Here is a 22,795-nt window from a genome sequence, read left to right as displayed (position 1 = left end):
TCCTGCGCTGGAAAGTCAGTCCAATCTGAATGACGGAAAGTTGTCCAACATTAGGAACAACTGCGCCTCCTCCTGCCGGGCTCCGCGTCAGTCTCTGCCGCCACAGCAGCCTCAGGCTCCGCGGCTCTCCGGCACCATGCGCAGCAGCCGCGTTGCTCACGCGCTCCTCTCGCTCCTCTGCATCGGGCTGAGTGGTAAGCAGTGACTTCGATGTGTGTGTGTGCGTGTGTGTGTGTGTGTGTGTGTGTGTGTGTGTGTGTGTGTGTGTGTGTGTGTGTGTGTGTGTGTGTGTGTGTGTGTGTGTGTGTGTGTCGGTCTAGGCACAGGCCAGCTCACGGTTACTTTCCTCGGCTGCCGCTGGAGGTGTCGGCCCTCTCGAGGTCCGCGGCGTCCGCGGCAGCGCGTGCAGTCTGTGCGCCTGCGTGCAGACTGAGGTGTGAGCACGCGGGTCCGCTCAGCTAGTCAGGAGGCTTTTTGTGCTGTTTGATGAGAGTCCCCCTCCCCCACAGCCCGGGCTGAGCTGGAGACGGATGAAGTGGTTCCCCGGCTGCTGTCGGGTCAGGAGGCGCACCTGTCCACCCCGCGGCGCCGGGCGCCGCGCGCCCTGTCCTGCCCGGGGGGAGGCCGCTCCGATCCGGGGGGAGGCCGCTCCGATCCGGGGGGAGGCCGCTCCGATCCGGGGGGAGGCCGCTGCGGCGCGGACAGCATCCTCCTGGAGCTGCCGGCCTTTGGAAGGAGCCTGTTCTTAAACCTGACGAGGGACAGCGCGTTCGTCTCGGGGGACTTCGTGGTGGAAGAGAGGCGTGGCGACCAGAGCGTCACTGCGAGCCTCTTGTCCAATCAGCAGCGCTGCTTCTACTCTGGCTCCGCCCTCAACCACGCAGGCTCCGTGGCGTCTCTGAGCACGTGCGGCGGCCTGGTGAGTTCCTCTTTGATGTTTTCATGTGAGACCTTCATGTCTTCTTGTTGTTGTTTTCACGTGAGACCTTCAGGGTGATGGTCCTGGTGAGTTCTTCTTGTTGATGCGCCTCAGGGTTCACACGCTCATGGAAAACCTGGAAGAGTCATGGAGTTTTAAAATAGTCCTTGACCAGACGCCCAGCTCTTCAGATGGTCCTCTATAGGAGTAACCACATGTCTCTGTTTGGTGCACAGACCGGCCTCATCCAGATCGGGGAGGACAGTCTGTTCATTCAGCCGCTGGAGGAAAACATTCCCACCCGGTCGTTCTCGGGACTAAAACACCGACTGCTGCGACGCCGGCGCTGTTCCCGGACCAGCGCTGCTCCAGACGGCGACGGCCGAGCCGCACAAGGTGAGGGACTCGGCCGAGACGCCGCGTGGCACGGCATCCTGGAATATGACCACCTTGACGGAGAGGTTTGCTGAAACGAGGAGATTCCAAAGAGTGGACTATGTGTTTGAAGGAGCGTGTGTTATAACACAGCAGAAACGTCCTGGTGGTCGTCAACTGGTGGCGAGTCAGAGATCATTCCCTTCTGGCTTCACGGGGCTGTTGAGTCTCACAGAGGAGTCCCTGTGCTCCTTCAGCCTCCGCCGCCGTGTTTCTAACCTGGAACTTCTTGTCTTGTTCTCTCCCTGTTTGTGGTAGAAAAGGAACAGGAGGTGATGTCACACCTGGGGCCGGACGCTCGCGTGAAGAGAAGCCTCATCGGCCTCCAGGAAGCGTACTCTGTGGAGACGGTGGTGGTGGCCGACGCCGACATGGTGCAGTACCACGGGGCCGAGGCGGCGCAGCGCTTCCTGCTGACGGTCATGAACATGGTAATAATGCTGGAAGTACAAAAAGGCTCATTGTAAACATGCTCATTTACTTATGCACTTATCCTTATACAACATGTTCCTTCTCTGGAGGTCTACAACATGTTCCTTCTCTGAAGGTCTACAACATGTTCCTTCTCTTGAGGTCTACAACATGTTCCTTCTCTTGAGGTCTACAACATGTTCCTTCTCTGAAGGTCTACAACATGTTCCTTCTCTTGAGGTCTACAACATGTTTCTTCTCTTGAGGTCTACAACATGTTCCTTCTCTTGAGGTCTACAACATGTTTCTTCTCTTGAGGTCTACAACATGTTTCTTCTCTTGAGGTCTACAACATGTTCCTTCTCTGAAGGTCTACAACATGTTCCTTCTCTTGAGGTCTACAACATGTTCCTTCTCTTGAGGTCTACAACATGTTCCTTCTCTTGAGGTCTACAACATGTTCCTTCTCTGAAGGTCTACAACATGTTCCTTCTCTTGAGGTCTACAACATGTTCCTTCTCTTGAGGTCTACAACATGTTCCTTCTCTTGAGGTCTACAACATGTTCCTTCTCTGAAGGTCTACAACATGTTCCTTCTCTTGAGGTCTACAACATGTTCCTTCTCTTGAGGTCTACAACATGTTCCTTCTCTTGAGGTCTACAACATGTTCCTTCTCTTGAGGTCTACAACATGTTCCTTCTCTGAAGGTCTACAACATGTTCCTTCTCTGGAGGTCTACAACATGTTCCTTCTCTTGAGGTCTACAACATGTTCCTTCTCTTGAGGTCTACAACATGTTGCTTCTCTGAAGGTCTACAACATGTTCCTTCTCTTGAGGTCTACAACATGTTCCTTCTCTGAAGGTGTACAACATGTTCCTTCTCTGGAGGTCTACAACATGTTCCTTCTCTGAAGGTCTACAACATGTTCCTTCTCTGGAGGTCTACAACATGTTCCTTCTCTTGAGGTCTACAACATGTTCCTTCTCTGAAGGTCTACAACATGTTCCTTCTCTGAAGGTCTACAACATGTTCCTTCTCTGGAGGTCTACAACATGTTCCTTCTCTTGCAGGTCTACAACATGTTCCACCACCAGAGTCTGGGCATCAGGATCAACATCCGCGTCACCAAGCTGGTGTTGCTTCACAGCCGCCCAGTAAGACTCTTCAACTCTCTGTAGACCATAAAAACATAACGGAACTTCATGCTAATCGTTATTTGTAGTTTATTTGTAGCACAATTCAACAACAAGGCGATTCAAGGTGCTTCAGTCAGAAATGTTTATTACATGTTGTATAGTGCACATATGAACTAGAGTCTGCATTACTGTGGGAGGTTTGAAGCAGAAGCAGACGCAGCTACACAGGAAGTCTGCTCCTTGTGTTCCTCAGGAGAAGCTGAAGGTGAGCCACCATGGAGAACGGTCTCTGGAGAGCTTTTGTCTTTGGCAGTATCAAGAGTTTGGGAGGCGGCGCTACCTCGGCTCCAACCATGTCCCTGGTGGACGAGGGGACGTCCCACCAGTGGACACTGCTGTGCTGGTCACCAGGTATGTATGAGTAGTATACACACGGTACACACAATGAGTAGTATACACACGGTACACACAATGAGTAGTATACACACGGTACACACAATGAGTAGTATACACACGGTACACACAATGAGTAGTATACACACGGTACACACAATGAGTAGTGTACACATGGTACACACAATGAGTAATATACACATGGTACACACAATGAGTAATATACACATGGTACACACAATGAGTAATATACACATGGTACACACAATTAGTAGTATACACACGGTACACACAATGAGTAGTATACACACGGTACACACAATGAGTAGTATACACACGGTACACACAATGAGTAGTATACACATGGTACACACAATGAGTAATATACACACGGTACACACAATGAGTAGTATACACATGGTACACACAATGAGTAATATACACATGGTACACACAATGAGTAATATACACACGGTACACACAATGAGTAGTGTACACACGGTACACACAATGAGTAGTGTACACACGGTACACACAATGAGTAGTGTACACACGGTACACACAATGAGTAGTGTACACACGGTACACACAATGAGTAGTGTACACATGGTACACACAATGAGTAATGTTATATGAGTAGTATACACACGGTACACAAAATGAGTAGTGTACACATGGTACATGTAACGAGTAGTATACACATGGTACATGTAACGAGTAGTATACACATAGTACATGTAACGAGTAGTATACACATGGTACATATAATGAGTAGTGTACACATGGTACCCATAATGAGTGGTGTACACATAGTACATACAATGAGTAGTGTACACATGGTACATATAATGAGTAGTGTACACATGGTACACATAATGAGTAGTGTACACATGGTACACATAATGAGTAGTGTACACATGGTACATACAATGAGTAGTGTACACATGGTACACATAATGAGTAGTGTACACATGGTACACATAATGAGTAGTGTACACACGGTACACATAATGAGTAGTGTACACATGGTACACATAACGAGTAGTGTACACATGGTACACATAATGAGTAGTGTACACATGGTACACATAATGAGTAGTGTACACACGGTACACATAATGAGTAGTGTACACATGGTACACATAATGAGTAGTGTACACACGGTACACATAATGAGTAGTGTACACACGGTACACATAATGAGTAGTGTACACACGGTACACATAATGAGTAGTGTACACATGGTACACATAATGAGTAGTGTACACATGGTACACATAATGAGTAGTGTACACACGGTACACATAATGAGTAGTGTACACATGGTACACACAATGAGTAGTGTACACATGGTAATCTGTTCTGGTTTCTCTTTCAGGACAGATTTCTGCGTTCATAAAGATGAACCCTGTGATACTGTGGGTGAGTACAGCTATGTCACTCACTCACTCACTCACTCACTCACTCACTCACTCACTCACTCACTCAGTGGAGCGGGTCAGAACCAGTTATGGAACCGCTGTGTTGACCTCTTTGAACTTTTCAGTGCGACAGAGGATATCAATGTTGTCATGAATGTATTGATGATTAGTCCCGGTGCTTGGTGACGGATGTTGAACGGCGAGTTTCAATCAGCTCTTTGTGATTGGTTGAGAGCATTTGGTCCTGAGGCTGAGTTCACAGGAGCTTGTTGTGGGGACATGATGTGGTAGTTTTGTTATGTCCATTCAGCTGAAAGTCTGCATCTTTATTGTCATCAATGTGTGCGTGGCGTTCAGAGGACACACAACGGCTGGTTGTTGGTTTCATACAACACGAAGCGGAACGTGTCCAGTAAGCTTTTCTTGTGCGTTTCGCTGGAAGTTTAGACTCAAACTCTTAATCTGTGTCTGTGGATCAGATCCTGGTGGAAAAGTGACGCTCTGTCATCGTTGTATGAACGTGTGCTTAAATGTAGTGTAAGACTAGAAGTCCATTTACTAATGATTACTGATGTGTGATTAATCACTTTGAGGCTCTGCAGACATAAAACACAGTTCATGGAGAAAAGGATGCAGCAGTAAAATACATTAAAATATTAAATAATAAGTGAAATACCTTTGACTTTACACATGAACAACATCTTTTCAAACTGTTCCAGTTAAAGAAGATGAGGCTTCAACAACTTCAAGCCTTCTACAACTTCTGGACGTACAGGCCAAATATTGATCTAATGTTGTTGTTGTTGTTGTTGTTGTTGTTGTTGTTGTTGTTGTTATACTTGAGTGTTTTATTCCTTAGCATTGAGCCACTGTCATGAAAAACTGAGTTTGGAACAGTAAACGCTGAATATCGGGTTCCTTCTCACTGGAGTCTAGCGTATTAGCCTCAAAAGCTTTGTAATGCTGCGTTCACATCAAAAGAGTTGTGAAATATTCACGCGAGTAGATTAGATGTAAATTCAATGCACAGACTGCAACGGTTGCAAAAACGGGGAGAACATGCAGACCCACACAGAAGGACTTGCAGACCGGGATCTGAACCCCAGACCCTCTGGCTGTGAGGCGTCAGTGCCACAACTCCACCGTGAGGTTTCCTCAGTGGGAGATGCAGTAGCACTAATGCTGGCTTCACAAATTCTTTGGCTCTGGATCCAAAAGTACCAACGTATTTCTCAAAATGCAATGTTGGTATATTCTTTCAGGCGGGGCTCTCTCCTTCATCCCAGTCCACCAGACAGCTGGGGCCTTTTTCTGCAGAGTGCATGTTCTCCCTGTCTGTGAGGGTTTCCTTCAACTGACAAAAGACATGCAGATTAAGTCAATTGGTGACCCTAGATTGCCCCAAATTAAGCTGGGATAGTCCCTCCAGGACCCTGGACAGGGTAAGTTTCTAAGAAGATGGACGTGTTGCTGTTTTGACAAACATTCTTACTTTTATCAGCAGAAACTTTAACAGAACATATTTATTGATTTGTTTTTCATGACAAAAACGGAATACAAAGTACTTTGAAAACATACACATCATATATTACACTTTTCATCATCATCATAAAAAGCTAAATGATGGGAGTAAAAGATGGACACATGCACGTTGAGAAGAGTCTTCCACGGTGAGGAAACAGATCTTCCAGCGAGGGTTGCACCCGTTTATGAAATATCCAGCAACCCTGCAGGTTAAGCACAACAGGACGCTACACGTCTTTGAAAACAAAGCGGATGCTGAGACGTTTGTTTCTCCTTTCCACCGGTTTCCAGCTCGTCCTCCCCTCATAGACCCTCTGGAGTGAAACTGATCCGGACTGGAACTGGTCCGGAGCCGCTGACCAGAGGCTGGTGTGAGCTGGAGCTTTTAATGGAGTTCTGTGTAGACCTACATGTTTCTGACTATAGATCCACACCCTCGACTATAAACAAACCCTTTCATGTAATGTCGTGGAAAGTCCGGAGCATAAACTCGCTAATCAAATCCACCAAATGTTTAGAATTCCTGAAAAGTAAGGAAGTCTCCATTGGAATGATCCAAGTAATGGATTTGAAAATGATGATGTTCACATGACGGGTTCTTCACGTGTGCTGCTGACTCTCCTACTTTACAACTCACTTCTAATTCAGATATAATAATACATTTGAGGGGGGTAAGAAGTGTGTGGGTGCAGGAGTCCAGAAAGGTTTACGGTTGTGAAGCGCTTTGTAGGTGAAGAGGATCATTTTGAACTGGATCCTTTGCTGTATGAGGAGCCAGTGGAGGGCTGGCGTGATGTAGTAGTGAAAATGGAGACCGTGGTGGCGAATGATGTTGACAAGGCGGATCAAGTACAAGATGAAGAGGAGGGGACCGAGTACTGAGCCTTGGGGGACACCTCGAGGGACTGGGGCTGTGTCGGACTTGTATTTATTGATGATAATGAAATGTTGGCGGTCAGAGAGTTATGAACCAGCAGAGAGTAATGTGGAGGGAGGGATGCATTTAGGTTTTGTAGAAAGATGGGAAGGAGTTTCATTTCTCAGCAGTGGAGTGTGAGCGATTGTCCAGAGGTTTGATACGTTTATTTATTATTAGAAGAGGACCTCGGGGATGGCGGAACCGAAGTGGATGATGCCAGAGTCGCAGATGGAGTGAGCAGTATTGAGAGTTTGTATTGCTGCATGTAAGCCAGGGTGTGTCCTCAGAGTCTGTTGGAGAGTCGCTCTCATGAGCGTTTCCAGGAGTTCTTGAGGCTAATTTTTACTCTGAGCCGCATCAGCGTTGTGTGAAGAACGGCGTCCTGTGTGTCATGAACATTGTCCTGTTTATCTAAATATATATTCCTCACATAAATGAATGTTTTATATTTGTGTAGCTGTCCATCAGACTCACTGCCGTGCCGCTGTGTTGCAGGTATTGCGTATCTGGGAGGTGCCTGCAGTGCCAAGAGGAAGTGTGTGTTAGCGGAGGACAATGGACTCAATCTGGCGTTCACCATTGCCCACGAGTTGGGGCACAAGTAGGTTTTATTGTGACAAGTATACAGTTTATCATGTTGTAGTTGTGTGCTCATGGTTTACTAGTCCAACGCAGAGTTAATATGGCCAAGGGCCCCGGAGCCGATGCTCTTCAGCCCCTCTGATGCGGCTCCCTGAGGCTTTGACAACGAAAAGATGTCTTTTCATTTGTTTTGCACAAAGGGAACACCTCGTATCGTAGCTAGCTAACTAGCAAGTCACAGCTAGTTAGCTAGCTTGCAAGTCACAGCTAGTTAGCTAGCTAGCAAGTCACAGCTATTTAGCTAGCTAGCAAGTCACAGCTAGTTAGCTAACTAGCAAGTCACAGCTAGTTAGCTAGCTAGCAAGTCACAGCTAGTTAGCGAGCTTGCAAGTCACAGCTAGCTAACTAACTGGCAAGTCACAGCTAGTTAGATAACTAGCTGTGACTTGTCCTCACTTTAGATGAGGTTACAGAACATACTTAACTAATACATAACTACCTTTAATATTTGTGAATTGCAGTATAAAAACACGTTTATAAAGAACATGTTAACATTCGTGTAACAACTATAAGTCCTTAATAATGGATTTTGGTTTTATATGGATACATGTTGTTTATATGGATACATGTTGTTCATATGGATACATGATGTTCATATGGATACATGTTGTTTATATGGATACATGTTGTTCATATGGATACATGATGTTCATATGGATACATGTTGTTTATATGGATACATGTTGTTCATATGGATACATGATGTTCATATGGATACATGATGTTCATATGGATACATGTTGTTCATATGGATACATGATGTTCATATGGATACATGTTGTTTATATGGATACATGTTGTTTATATGGATACATGTTGTTCATATGGATACATGATGTTCATATGGATACATGTTGTTTATATGGATACATGATGTTCATATGGATACATGTTGTTTATATGGATACATGATGTTCATATGGATACATGTTGTTTATATGGATACATGATGTTCATATGGATACATGATGTTCATATGGATACATGTTGTTTATATGGATACATGATGTTCATATGGATACATGATGTTCATATGGATACATGATGTTCATATGGATACATGTTGTTCATATGGATACATGTTGTTTATATGGATACATGTTGTTTATATGGATACATGTTGTTCATATGGATACATGATGTTCATATGGATACATGTTGTTCATATGGATACATGTTGTTCATATGGATACATGATGTTCATATGGATACATGTTGTTTATATGGATACATGTTGTTTATATGGATACATGTTGTTCATATGGATACATGATGTTCATATGGATACATGTTGTTCATATGGATACATGATGTTCATATGGATACATGATGTTCATATGGATACATGTTGTTTATATGGATACATGATGTTCATATGGATACATGTTGTTTATATGGATACATGATGTTCATATGGATACATGATGTTCATATGGATACATGTTGTTTATATGGATACATGTTGTTTATATGGATACATGTTGTTCATATGGATACATGTTGTTCATATGGATACATGATGTTCATATGGATACATGTTGTTTATATGGATACATGTTGGTGTCTGCACTTCTTGAGAAGCAGCTCTCTGCTCTGTGCCTGCGTGTCGTGTCTGCAGCATGGGCATGACTCATGATGATGACCATGCCACCTGCACCGGTCACTCCCACATCATGTCTGGTGAGTGGGTGAAGGGGAGGAACCCCAGTGACCTGTCCTGGTCCTCCTGCAGCCGCAGCGACCTGGAGAACTTCCTGAGGTGAGGTGCAGCTCATGAAGCGTGTTGCTCATGTTATGTGAACATACATAAGCTTATTGTGTTATACTTTTAAATCCTACATGATGTCAAACGTGTCCTTCCTTTGAAACTTAGTCAATGAAAAAGACAATTAATATATACAATAAATTGTGTAAAACATAATTAAACTACCAATTTATAAAATAATGGAAGAATTATGAGTTATTAAATATTTATGTAAGTATTGTCATTCTTATTTTATAATGCTACCTGCACATGTTAGCTAGCCAGTGGGCTAACTAGCTAGACCGGCTGGTGAGTTGAGAACATTGTCAGCATTCATATGAACAGCCAGTGTGAGCGCTGTTAGCTGTGCTGTTAGCCGCGGTGTTAGCTGTGCTGTTAGCTGCGGTGCTAGTTGCGTTGTTAGCTGCAGTATTAGCTGTGCTGTTAGTTGCGGTGTTAGCTGCGGTGCTAGTTGCGTTGTTAGCTGCAGTGTTAGCTGTGCTGTTAGCTGTGCTGTTAGCTGCGGTCTTAGCTGCAGTATTAGCTGCGCTGTTAGCTGTAGTGTTAGCTGCGCTGGTAGCTTTGCTGTTAGCTGCATTGTTAGTTGCAGTGTTAGCTACGCTGTTAGTTGCAGTGTTAGCTGCGATGTTAGCTGTAGTGTTAGCTGTGCTGTTAGCTGCGCTGTTAGCAGCAGTGTTAGCTGCGCTGTTAGCTGCGCTGTTAGCTGCGGTCTGAGTTGCAGTGTGAGCTGTGGTGTTAGCTGTGGTCTTAGCTGTGCTGTTAGCTGTGCTGTTAGCTGCGGTGTTAGTTGCGCTGTTAGCTGTAGAGTTAGCTGCACTCTTAGCTGCAGTGTTAGTTGCAGTGTTAGCTGCATTGTTAGCTGCAGTGTTAGCTGCAGTATTAGCTGCGCTGTTAGCTGTAGTGTTAGCTGCGCTGGTAGCTTTGCTGTTAGCTGCGTTGTTAGTTGCAGTGTTAGCTACGTTGTTAGTTGCAGTGTTAGCTGCGATGTTAGCTGTAGTGTTAACTGTGCTGTTAGCTGCGGTGTTAGTTGCAGTGTTAGCTGCGGTCTTAGTTGCAGTGTTAGCTGCGCTGTTAGCTGCGGTGTTAGTTGCAGTGTTAGCTGTATTGTTAGCTGTGGTGTTAGCTGTGGTGTTAGCTGCAGTGTTATTTACAGTGTTAGCTGTGCTATTAGCTGCAGTGTTAGCTGCGCTGTTAGCTGTGTTGTTAGCTGTATTGTTAGCTGCGCTGTTAGCTGCAGTGTTAACTGCGCTGTTAGCTCCATCCTGCTGCTTAGAGACGTTTCTTTGTATTTATTTCCAGATGGTTGAATGTGTGTGGACATGCATGAGGTTGCGTGTGCACTGTGGAGACCTCGTGACGGCTCGTGTGTGTCCTGTGCACAGGTCCAAAGCCAGTGCCTGCCTCCTGCACACGGACCCCAGGACCCGGTACCAGATCCGCCTCCCGCCCAAGCTGCCCGGCATGCACTACAGCGTGGACGAGCAGTGCCAGATCCTGTTTGGAGCCAATGCCAGCTTCTGCAGAGATATGGAGGTACAACACCAACACTTGGTCCTCGTGACATCATACGTTAGAACCCCGCCCACAGCAGCGCCCGCCATGTTTAGGATGTATAAGAGTGGAATTACTCCTCAAAAAGACGAGACTTTGCTTCTCTGGAAAAAGTCTTTGTGTGTACGGAGACATTGTGTGTGTGTGTGTGTGTGTCAGCACCTCATGTGTACAGGTCTGTGGTGTCTCGTGGAAGGAGACTCGGCCTGTAAGACCAAGCTGGATCCTCCTCTGGATGGAACCGAGTGTGGAACAGATAAAGTAGGTTTCACACACACACTGGACCGTGGACACACACTCAGAGCTTCACCTCTCTCTGTGTGTGTGTGTGTGTCAGTGGTGCAGGGCGGGCGAGTGTGTGAGTAAGACACCCATCCCTCAGCATGTGGATGGAGACTGGAGTCCATGGAGCCAGTGGAGCATGTGCAGCAGGACCTGCGGGACCGGAGTCCACTTCAGACAGAGGAAATGTGACAACCCGCCGTACGTCTCCTGCAACGCACAACTTCCTCTTCCTGAGGACCCGACACCGCACAACGGTCATGTGGTGCAGACCAGCAGACTCACACCAGTCTACTTTCTGCAGATTGAGACCTGATGTCACCAACCCACTCTGAGTACACATCCGCCCTGCGCCATGGCCTCAACCCGCTGTTGTCCTGTTCATGCTGTACTGTGTGTGTGTGTGTGTGTGTCTGCAGGCCTGGTCCTGGTGGCCGTCACTGCCAGAGGGCCAGCGTGGAGCACCGGGCCTGTGAGCGTCCTGCGTGTCCTAAAGGCTCCTCCAGCTTCAGAGACCTGCAGTGTTTGTCCTACAACAGACACGCCGGCGACCAGAAGGGCCGCCTGCTGACGGCTGTCATCGATGACGGTGAGAGACACACACACGCACGCACACGCACACGCACACACACACACACACATCAAAAGCTTTATGCTGAAAGATACCACAATCAAAACGTATGAATGACCACTTCATGCTCGGCTGTTTTTTAATTTTATTTATTGCTCTATTCGTGTGTGTGTGTGTGTGTGTGTGTGTGTGTGTGTGTGAGCAGAGAAGCCGTGTGTGTTGTTCTGCAGCTCGTTGGGTCGAGACCTGCCGGTCCTGATGGCAGACAGAGTGATGGACGGAACGCCCTGCGGCCCGTATGAGGCGGACCTTTGTGTTAACGGGAGGTGTCAGGTACACAACACGGTCACACACCTGGACACACGGTCACACACCTGGACAGACACCAGCACAGACGTGTCTTAATGAAAAGAGTCATGCATCATTGGTACTCAATGTTGTGGTTGAACAGAGAGGAGTCGGTCACCATGGCGACAGAGGAGTCGGTCACCATGGCGACAGGGCTCATCAGCTTCCTGTGTTTCTGCGTTCAGAAGGTCGGCTGTGACGGCGTCATCGGCTCTGCGGCCCAAGAGGACGGCTGTGGTTTCTGTAACGGAGACGGCTCCTCCTGCCAGGTCGTCAGGGGAGACTTCAACCACTCCAAGGGAATGGGTGTGTGTGTGTGTGTGTGTGTGTGTGTGTTTGTGTGTGTGTGTGTGTGTGTGTGTGTGTGTGTTTGAGGATAGAACTAACATGCTGTATGTCTCAGGACATTATTTAGGTTTAGTGTTGGACTTTCAGGTAAACGATATGTAGTAGATATGCAATAGATATGTTTCATGTCCTCATGGTCTCATGTCCTCATGGTTCATGTCCTCATGTTTCATGGTCTCATGTCCTCATGGTTTCATGTCCTCATGGTCTCATGTCCTCATGGTTCATGTCCTCATGTTTCATGGTCTCATGTCCTCATGTTTCATGGTCTCATGTCCTCATGGTTTCATGTCCTCATGGTCTCGTGTCCTCTTGTTTCATGTCCTCATGTCTCTTGTCCTCATGGTCTCATGTTTCATGGTCTCATGGTTTCATGTCCTCATGGTCTCGTGTCCTCTTGTTTCATGTCCTCATGTCTCTTGTCCTCATGGTCTCATGTTTCATGGTCTCATGTCCTCATGGTCTCATGTTTCATGGTCTCATGTCCTCATGGTTTCATGTCCTCATGGTCTCATGTCCTCATGGTCTCATATCCTCATGGTCTCATGTTTCATGTCCTCATGTTTCATGTCCTCATGCTCTCATGTCCATGTTTCATGTCCTCATGGTTTCATGTCCTCATAGTCTCATGTTTCATGTCCTCACGTTTCATGGTCTCATGTCCTCATGTTTCATGTCCTCATGGTCTCATGTCCTCATGGTCTCATGTCCTCATGGTCTCATGTCCATGTTTCATGTCCTCATGGTCTCATGTCCTCATGGTCTCATGTCCTCATGGTTTCATGTCTTCATGGTTTCATGTCCTCATGGTCTCATGTCCTCATGGTCTCATGTCCTCATGGTCTCATGTCCATGTTTCATGTCCTCATGGTCTCATGTCCTCATGGTCTCATGTCCTCATGTTTCATATCCTCATGTTTCATGGTCTCATGTCCTCATGTCCTCATGGTCTCATGTCCTCATGGTCTCATGTCCTCATGGTCTCATGGTCTCATGTCCTCATGGTCTCATGTCCTCATGTTTCATGGTTTCATGTCCTCATGGTCTCATGTCCTCATGGTCTCATGTCCTCATGGTCTCATGGTTTCATGTCCTCATGGTCTCATGGTTTCATGTCCTCATGGTCTCATGTCCTCATGGTCTCATGTCCTCATGTTTCATGGTCTCATGTCCTCATGGTTTCATGTCCTCATGGTCTCATGTCCTCATGGTCTCATGTCCTCATGGTTTCATGTCCTCATGGTTTCATGTCCTCATGGTCTCATGTCCTCATGGTCTCATGTCCTCATGGTTTCATGTCCTCATGGTCTCATGTCCTCATGGTTTCATGTCCTCATGGTTTCATGTCCTCATGGTCTCATGTCCTCATGGTCTCATGTCCTCATGGTCTCATGTCCTCATGGTCTCATGGTTTCATGTCCTCATGGTCTCATGTCCTCATGGTTTCATGTCCTCATGGTCTCATGTCCTCATGGTCTCATGTCCTCATGGTTTCATGTCCTCATGGTTTCATGTCCTCATGGTCTCATGTCCTCATGGTTTTATGTCCTCATGGTCTCATGTCCTCATGGTCTCATGTCCTCATGGTTTCATATCCTCATGGTCTCATGTCCTCATGGTTTCATGTCCTCATGTCCTCATGGTCTCATGTCCTCATATCCTCATGGTCTCATGTCCTCATGGTTTCATGTCCTCATGTCCTCATGGTCTCATGTCCTCATGTCCTCATGGTCTCATGTCCTCATGGTTTCATGTCCTCATGGTTTCATGTCCTCATGGTCTCATGGTCTCATGTCCTCATGGTCTCATGTCCTCATGGTCTCATGTCCTCATGTCTCTGTCCCTCCAGGATACATCGAGGCGGTGGTGATCCCTGCTGGAGCTCGTAGGATCAGAGTAGTGGAGGACAAACCGTCTCACAGCTTTCTAGGTAATGATGTGTTTTAACTCTTATTCTACTTTTCCTGTTCTGAGTGTAATATCTTTCCTAATCACAACTGTCAAATATGTATTCATTATTTAGGTTTTCTTATTTTAACCCTTTAAATGTCTGTTTACTTAGTGATGCTGTGTTTTTATATTTAAAACAAATAGTTTTCTGTCTTGTCAGTGTACTAAATACTGGAGGTTTTTTTTTACTTTTCCAACATTAATGATGAGACACACCATATATGTCGGTGCGTTGCAGATTTAAATAAACCATCACATTTTTATTAATTTTGACTTCAATCTTTCCAACATCCATCCTGATATTTCCTGAATGTAACATTTTGAATGTTTTTAAGACGCTGCTACTTTTACCTGGTGGTCATTTATTTTGAAGGCCCTTGTTTACTGCAGCGGGGTCTGACAGTCTGGCGCTCAGTCCTGGTTCTCCCATGGGTCAGGATCACTACCTGCAGGGGTCAGGATCACTACCAGCAGGGGTCAGGATCACTACCAGCAGGGGGCGACTCCTCTGGTTGTATAGAAGTCTGGTTGTATAGAAGTCTATGCGTGAATAGTTTGCATCGTTGCAGCGTTACATCCGACCTCATATCTCCTCACAGCTCTGAAAGACTCCAGCAAGAGATCCATCAACAGCGACTGGAAGATCGAGCTTCCAGGAGACTTTGAGCTGGCTGGAACCACGGTGCGCTACGTCAGGAGGGGATTGTGGGAGAAGATGTCGGCCAAGGGACCCACGAAGACCCCCTTACACCTGATGGTAACCTGCTTCTCTGGTTACAACACAACGCAAGCTGATTATCAGTTTCATTGTAGAAAGATCCCAGACTGCTGATGTCTGTCTGGAATGAAGTCTGTGGTCCTGCTTCTGCCTCCTTACCTCGTTACACTATGCTGAGTCAGCAGGAAGTGATGGACAGACGTTCTGTTTCTTGTGTCTTTGGACCTTTCCTCCCTACAGTATTCAGATGTTCTGACCACATAGAGCAGAACATGTTGGTATTGAACTGGTTGTTAGCATTACAACAGGGCTGGTGATCACAAACAGGAACACAAGTCACAAAGATTGTGTAAGAAGCAACGCACACAGTGAGAGGAGTACAGCGTGGTGTGACCCTCTGTAAACATGCTACTTGTGTCTGTAACCCTCTGTAAACATGCTACTTGTGTCTGTAACCCTCTGTAAACATGCTACTTGTGTCTGTAACCCTCTGTAAACATGCTACTTGTGTCTGTAACCCTGTGTGTGTCACTAGGTGCTGCTCTTCCACGACCAGAGCTACGGGATCCACTACGAGTACACTGTGTCTCTGAACAGCACGCAGCACAATGACGAGCGCCTCTACATCTGGACACACAGCAGCTGGCAGGACTGCACTGCACAATGTGGAGGAGGTAACACACACACACTGCACAATGTGGAGGAGGTAACACACACACACTGCACAATGTGGAGGAGGTAACACACACACACTCACTGCACAATGTGGAGGAGGTAACACACACACACTGCACAATGTGGAGGAGGTAACACACACACACTCACTGCACAATGTGGAGGAGGTAACACACACACACTGCACAATGTGGAGGAGGTAACACACACACACTCACTGCACAATGTGGAGGAGGTAACACACACACACACACTGCACAATGTGGAGGAGGTAACACACACACACTCACTGCACAATGTGGAGGAGGTAACACACACACACACACTGCACAATGTGGAGGAGGTAACACACACACACACACACTGCACAATGTGGAGGAGGTAACACACACACACTCACTGCACAATGTGGAGGAGGTAACACACACACACACACTGCACAATGTGGAGGAGGTAACACACGCACACACACTGCACAATGTGGAGGAGGTAACACACACACACACACTGCACAATGTGGAGGAGGTAACACACACACACACACTGCACAATGTGGAGGAGGTAACACACACACACTCACTGCACAATGTGGAGGAGGTAACACACACACACTGCACAATGTGGAGGAGGTAACACACACACACTCACTTGTAAACCAGTGCCCAACACTCCAGTGAAGATGCATCGCACAGGAAGTCGTCTTCCGGGTCTCTCAGGTCATCAACATCCAGATTGGAAGTTAGTGAAGACGTGGTTGTCGTTCCCAAATGGGTGGAGCGGCCGCGTTCCCGCTCTGAGACGCTGGCTCTGCTGTGTTCAGGGGAGACGAGCAGCGTGCTGTCCTGCACCACCGTGGCCAATGAAACCATGGAGGTCGTCAACGACAGCTACTGCCACCCTGAGAACCGCCCACTTCCACAAGTACGACTCTGCAACGCTCACCCCTGCCAGTACCGGTGAGAGAGACACACACACACACACACACACACACACGCACACGCGCACGCACACACACACACACGCAGGCACACGGCATTATCTCTATCTCTCGTTGTCCCATGAATAGTTGTTTTCATAACAGGCAGGCGGTGCACCTTCACACTGAACTGTCCGTCAACTCTTCCCCAGCTGGGTGACGAGGGCGTGGGGCTCCTGCTCCGTCACATGTGACGCCGGCCTCCAGCACAGGGAGGTGCTGTGTGTTCACCGTCTGCAGAATGGATCCCTCATGCACACACAGGACCTGCACTGCCAAGAAGGAAAGCCCCCCGCTGTGCAGCGCTGCGAGGGCCGGCTGTGCCTCACGGTGTGGGAGGCGTCCGAGTGGTCCGAGGTCAGATAGCGGCTCGTCAATGCACACGGACGCTCACACGCCCTCTCGTTTAAGCATCCAGAAAATGCTGCAATGCATTTTTCCAATTGGATGAGATCGATGATTTAGATCATTTACATGATATACCACACATCTCACGATAGATGATCTCATATACATGACATATGATAACGTCATATACCATGAAATGCACTTTAGAGAGCAAAGGTAATGCCTTAAGAGATGCTCAAGATGCTCAAGCTTTCAAGATGCTCTCAGTCCTGCGTTCATCATGAATATGATTCATGATATTTTAGGAAAACCCTTTTCATTTTAAGGAACGTTTAAGATGTTAAAAGTACTTATACTAAATGTATAATGTACGGCTCTTTATGTTTATGATTTTTGAAGGAAAAACAAGGTTGCATATTCTGTTTTCAAGATCTGAGATTTTACATCATTGGAGGATATTCTGAATCAACCATAATTCTGATTCTACTGAATGTATCTGACGCACAGCAGTGATGGAGATCTTCATGTCGCAGTCAAACTAGTGAAAGTAAAACATGACAATCAATATCAACGTACGGGGCAGAAGAATACATCACATACGTCTCCTTATCTTCCTGTTCTTTTACGCTACTGTTTTCCATCTTTTCATCCCTTCCTCCAGTGCTCCTCAGACTGTGGTCAAGGTGTTGTCAGACGGACCGTGTCCTGCACCAACCCTCAGGGGGCGTGTGATGCTGCCTCCAGGCCGCCGGAGGAGCAGCCCTGTGAGGACCTCTCCAGATGCTACCAGTGGAGGACTGGAGACTGGTCCAAGGTAGGACTCCACACGCCACGGTGCTATGAGCTGTAGTGGGGTAACATGGTGCTATGAGCTCTAGTGGGGTAACATGGTGCTATGAGCTCTAGTGGGGTAACATGGTGCTATGAGCTCTAGTGGGGTAACATGGTGCTATGAGCTCTAGTGGGGTAACATGGTACTATGAGCTGTAGTGGGGTAACATGGTGCTATGAGCTCTAGTGGGGTAACATGGTGCTATGAGCTCTAGTGGGGTAACATGGTGCTATGAGCTCTAGTGGGGTAACATGGTGCTATGAGCTCTAGTGGGGTAACATGGTGCTATGAGCTGTAGTGGGGTAACATGGTGCTATGAGCTCTAGTGGGGTAACATGGTGCTATGAGCTCTAGTGGGGTAACATGGTGCTATGAGCTCTAGTGGGGTAACATGGTGCTATGAGCTCTAGTGGGGTAACATGGTGCTATGAGCTCTCTGGTGGGGTAACATGGTGCTATGATCTCTAGTGGGGTAACATGGTGCTATGATCTCTCTAGTGGGGTAACATGGTGCTATGAGCTCTAGTGGGGTAACATGGTGCTATGAGCTCTAGTGGGGTAACATGGTGCTATGAGCTCTAGTGGGGTAACATGGTGCTATGATCTCTAGTGGGGTAACATGGTGCTATGAGCTCTAGTGGGGTAACATGGTGCTATGATCTCTAGTGGGGTAACATGGTGCTATGAGCTCTAGTGGGGTAACATGGTGCTATGAGCTGTAGTGGGGTAACATGGTGCTATGAGCTCTAGTGGGGTAACATGGTGCTATGATCTCTAGTGGGGTAACATGGTGCTATGATCTCTCTGGTGGGGTAACATGGTGCTATGAGCTCTCTGGTGGGGTAACATGGTGCTATGATCTCTAGTGGGGTAACATGGTGCTATGATCTCTAGTGGGGTAACATGGTGCTATGAGCTCTCTGGTGGGGTAACATGGTGCTATGATCTCTCTAGTGGGGTAATATGGTACTATGATGTCTCTAGTGGGGTAACATGGTGCTATGATCTCTCTAGTGGGGTAATATGGTACTATGATCTCTCTAGTGGGGTAACATGGTGCTATGATCTCTCTAGTGGGGTAATATGGTACTATGATCTCTCTAGTGGGGTAACATGGTGCTATGATCTCTCTAGTGGGGTAACATGGTGCTATGATCTCTCTAGTGGGGTAATATGGTACTATGATCTCTCTAGTGGGGTAACATGGTGCTATGATCTCTCTAGTGGGGTAACATGGTGCTATGATCTCTCTAGTGGGGTAACATGGTGCTATGATCTCTCTAGTGGGGTAACATGGTACTATGATCTCTCTAGTGGGGTAATATGGTGCTATGATCTCTCTAGTGGGGTAACATGGTGCTATGATCTCTAGTGGGGTAACATGGTACTATGATCTCTCTAGTGGGGTAACATGGTGCTATGATCTCTCTAGTGGGGTAATATGGTACTATGATCTCTCTAGTGGGGTAACATGGTGCTATGATCTCTCTAGTGGGGTAACATGGTACTATGATCTCTCTAGTGGGGTAACATGGTGCTATGATCTCTCTAGTGGGGTAACATGGTGCTATGATCTCTAGTGGGGTAACATGGTACTATGATCTCTCTAGTGGGGTAACATGGTGCTATGATCTCTCTAGTGGGGTAATATGGTACTATGATCTCTCTAGTGGGGTAATATGGTACTATGATCTCTCTAGTGGGGTAACATGGTGCTATGAGCTCTAGTGGGGTAACATGGTCCTGACACGTTGACTTGCCCTGCAGTGCTCGGCGTCCTGTGGGAAGGGGCTCCAGTCCCGAGTGGTCCAGTGTATGCACCAGCTGACTGGTCGCCATGGCAGCGACTGCTCCGTGGCGCTGCGACCCCCCACCTACCGACCCTGTCACCACGGCGCCTGCAACCACAGAGTCAATGTGAACACCATCACCTCCCCGAGGCTGGGTGAGGACTCTGGAGAGCTCAGGTCTCACCTGTAGACCTCCACCAACAGACTCGTACCACAATGAACATTCACCAAGACATGAATATGTTGCTATCATGAGGACTCCAGCTGTAGTACTGGACTACAGCAGCACTACAGTACTACAGCTGGAGTACTGTAGTACTGGACTACAGCAGCACTACAGTACTACAGCTGGAGTACTGTAGTACTGGACTACAGCAGCACTACAGTACTACAGCTGGAGTACTGTAGTGCTGCTGTAGTACTGGACTACAGCAGTACTACAGTACTACAGCTGGAGTACTGTAGTACTGGACTACAGCAGCACTACAGTACTACAGCTGGAGTACTGTAGTGCTGCTGTAGTACTGGACTACAGCAGCACTACAGTACTCCAGCTGTAGTCCAGTACTCCAGCTGTAGTCCTTGACTCTCCTTCTGTCCGTTGGTGACGTGAATCAGCTGACAGCTGGATGACTCTGCTTCTCCTCAGCGGCGCTGACCTACAAGTGCTCAGGCGACCAGTGGGCGGTGTACTGCCGCGTGGTGCGAGAGCAGAACCTGTGCCGGGACATGAGGTGGTACCAGCGCTGCTGCGACACCTGCAGAGACTTTTACGCCCAGAAGATGCTGAGCAAGAGCCAATGACCAAACCTTCCTCTCTGTGAAGTCTTTCCATCCCGTTAAACCTGCTGGGGGGAAGTGAAGACTAACTGAAGGACCTTTTGTATTTTAAAATGGCAAACGTACATTTGAATAGAACTATACGCTTCTAGATTTGATGAAGACGTCTGCTGTGCACCTTTAAGGAGCCTTTAAATGCCTTTAAGAGCCTCTAAATGCCTGTAAGGAGCCTTTTTTATGCCTTTAAGAGCCTTTTAGGAGTCTTTAAATGCCTTTAAAATGCTCTTTAAAGCCTCTGAATGCCCTTAAATGCATTTTAAGAGCCACTAAATGCCTTTAAGGGGCCTTTAAGGTAAAAAGCCAGTGCAGACGCTGTAATGATGGAAAGTCTTTGGCGTGATCACGTGCAACATGAGCGAGCAGAGCGCTGCATCTTTTACTCTGCTGTTGATAAGTGTCGCAAAGTTAAATAGTAAATAGCTTCAAATATAATATTATTATACTTTATTAAGTATTACAGTTTTTCAACCTCTTTCTCTCGTTACTTTAAACAATCTTAACATCTAAACTGTATGTGCAATTGTCAAAACTGTTTCATGAGACATTAAACTTAATGTCTGAAAAGGTGAACAGAGATTTATGAATATAAATTATATATATTACATTTATAATGTTGATAATTCAGATGCTCAAATGATGAAAGAATGTTTAGAAGTCCTGAAGACGACGATCTGAAGCTTCACACCGAGTCTCTGAGTCAAGACTCGTAGCGAAGATGCAAAGACTCGTGGCGGTGACTCCGACTCGTGGCGGTGACTCCGACTCGTGGCGGTGACTCCGACTCGTGGCGGTGACTCGTGGGGACAGGAGTTTGCTGTTATGGATTAAATGAAGACTTTCTTTAGTTTCTGGTTCAACATGAACAAACTGCATTCACTTGAACGTCTGTGAGATTATTGATGAAATATGTTGTTTATTGCTGAATGCACTCAGACGTTGTTCCACCTGAACCGGCCTGCAGGTGACTGAAGGGTTAATCACAGGAAACTGTGGTTCGACTGGTCTTTAAAGGATTGAACATTGTTCTCCCAGCTGCTGTTCGTCAGAACGTTAACCTCTTCATGTCCTCGGTGCTCGTCTCCAGAAGCTTCAGTGCAACCTGCAGACTTCTTCAATCACTCCTCTTCGGTTCAAGTCCGAGGATTATTAATAACTCTGCATTTTATTGATAAAACGTCCTCTTTGTGTTCAATGTAAAGTAGATGTCTTGAATTATTCCTGTACTGTAGGACTTCAGTTACACATACAGTTTGTAATGAACCAACACTTTGTGTATTTCATGGTGCTGATGCAGAACAGAGTAAACAATCAGTTTGTATAATTTAACCCTTTGTGTCTCGTTTGTTCTGTCAAATACATTTTTTACTTTGTCCGACCTGCAAACTTATGAGGGGTGAAAAAGGAGGTGAGGCAATAATTATTCTATTCACAATTTATATGCATTCAATCCAGTGAAATTAAAATGATAATCTAATCTGGCTAAAGTAGTTTATCAAGAGTAAAATAACAGGTGTGATTTAACTGCAAGCTTCAATCCGGTCTCTCCAGTGTACTTTCGGTCCCTACAGTCACAAGAACGTCAGCTAACGCTAACGTTACGTCAGCGTTAACGCGTCAGCTAACGCTAACGCTAACGCTAACGCTAACGTTAACGTTAACGTTAACGTTGTGATCAAGCTAAAGCTGACGAGCTTTACATCATGTTATTTGAGATAACATGATAAAATATTCCGAGACATAACTTGGATGTCGAGTTACCTTCGTTAGCTAAACAGCATGTTAAATTGTTGCTAGCAAACAAGACTTACCTCTAAACTAGAGTTCATTGCTGATCCAGTTGTACCGACGGTAACTTCAACTTGGAGCGAAGGGAGGAAACGTTGGAGAGTGACGTAGACGCTGATTGGTGACGTAGACGCTGATTGGCCGAGACTCGACACATCAAAGATGTTTTATTTGCGAAGATCACTCACGACATCCACTTTTCTCCTCGTCTCA

At 46.5% G+C, this 22,795-nt stretch overlaps 1 protein-coding gene and 2 long non-coding RNA genes across 6 annotated transcripts; 1 reads left to right on the top strand and 2 right to left on the bottom strand.

The window, feature by feature from the left end:
* The first annotated feature begins 109 nt into the window (after window positions 1–109).
* On the top strand, window positions 110–21,995 carry adamts17 (ADAM metallopeptidase with thrombospondin type 1 motif, 17). 3 transcript variants are annotated; one of them, XM_068601551.1, is made up of 23 exons: window positions 110–194; window positions 510–919; window positions 1,156–1,315; window positions 1,613–1,785; window positions 2,839–2,922; window positions 3,158–3,315; window positions 4,676–4,719; window positions 7,657–7,762; window positions 9,422–9,562; window positions 10,951–11,101; window positions 11,279–11,380; window positions 11,457–11,602; window positions 11,821–11,990; window positions 12,178–12,305; window positions 12,506–12,626; window positions 14,518–14,598; window positions 15,218–15,375; window positions 15,872–16,010; window positions 16,832–16,967; window positions 17,140–17,344; window positions 17,997–18,149; window positions 19,935–20,112; window positions 20,607–21,995. In XM_068601551.1, the coding sequence occupies exons 1-23, from the start codon at window positions 137–139 to the stop codon at window positions 20,759–20,761; spliced, it is 3,357 nt and encodes a 1,118-aa protein (XP_068457652.1). In that variant the 5' UTR covers window positions 110–136; the 3' UTR covers window positions 20,762–21,995. The 3 variants fall into 3 exon arrangements, 2 of the variants coding, with proteins under 2 accessions (XP_068457652.1, XP_068457654.1); XR_011080041.1 differs by lacking the exon at window positions 17,140–17,344 and having other exon boundaries at window positions 20,607–20,826; XM_068601553.1 differs by lacking the exons at window positions 17,997–18,149; window positions 19,935–20,112; window positions 20,607–21,995 and having other exon boundaries at window positions 17,093–17,282.
* On the bottom strand, window positions 14,463–18,221 carry LOC137803257 (uncharacterized). Of its 2 annotated transcripts, XR_011080043.1 has the most exons (4): window positions 17,936–18,221; window positions 16,660–17,411; window positions 15,496–15,588; window positions 14,463–15,388 (listed from the first exon to the last, which is right to left on the bottom strand). It is a non-coding gene; the product is annotated as an uncharacterized lncRNA (long non-coding RNA). The 2 variants fall into 2 exon arrangements; XR_011080042.1 differs by having other exon boundaries at window positions 16,660–18,221.
* Window positions 19,888–22,709, bottom strand: LOC137803258 (uncharacterized). The gene is made up of 3 exons (XR_011080044.1): window positions 22,606–22,709; window positions 21,401–21,611; window positions 19,888–20,065 (listed from the first exon to the last, which is right to left on the bottom strand). It is a non-coding gene; the product is annotated as an uncharacterized lncRNA (long non-coding RNA).
* Between the last annotated feature and the right edge of the window lie 86 nt (window positions 22,710–22,795).

This window comes from Clinocottus analis, unplaced genomic scaffold (assembly GCF_023055335.1).
Source record: "Clinocottus analis isolate CAN_PGR_092001 unplaced genomic scaffold, fCliAna1.0.p SCAF_51, whole genome shotgun sequence".
NCBI lineage: Eukaryota > Metazoa > Chordata > Actinopteri > Perciformes > Cottidae > Clinocottus > Clinocottus analis.
The sequence above is the reverse complement of the archived record's forward strand: the minus strand, read 5'-3'. Positions and strand labels throughout refer to the sequence as shown.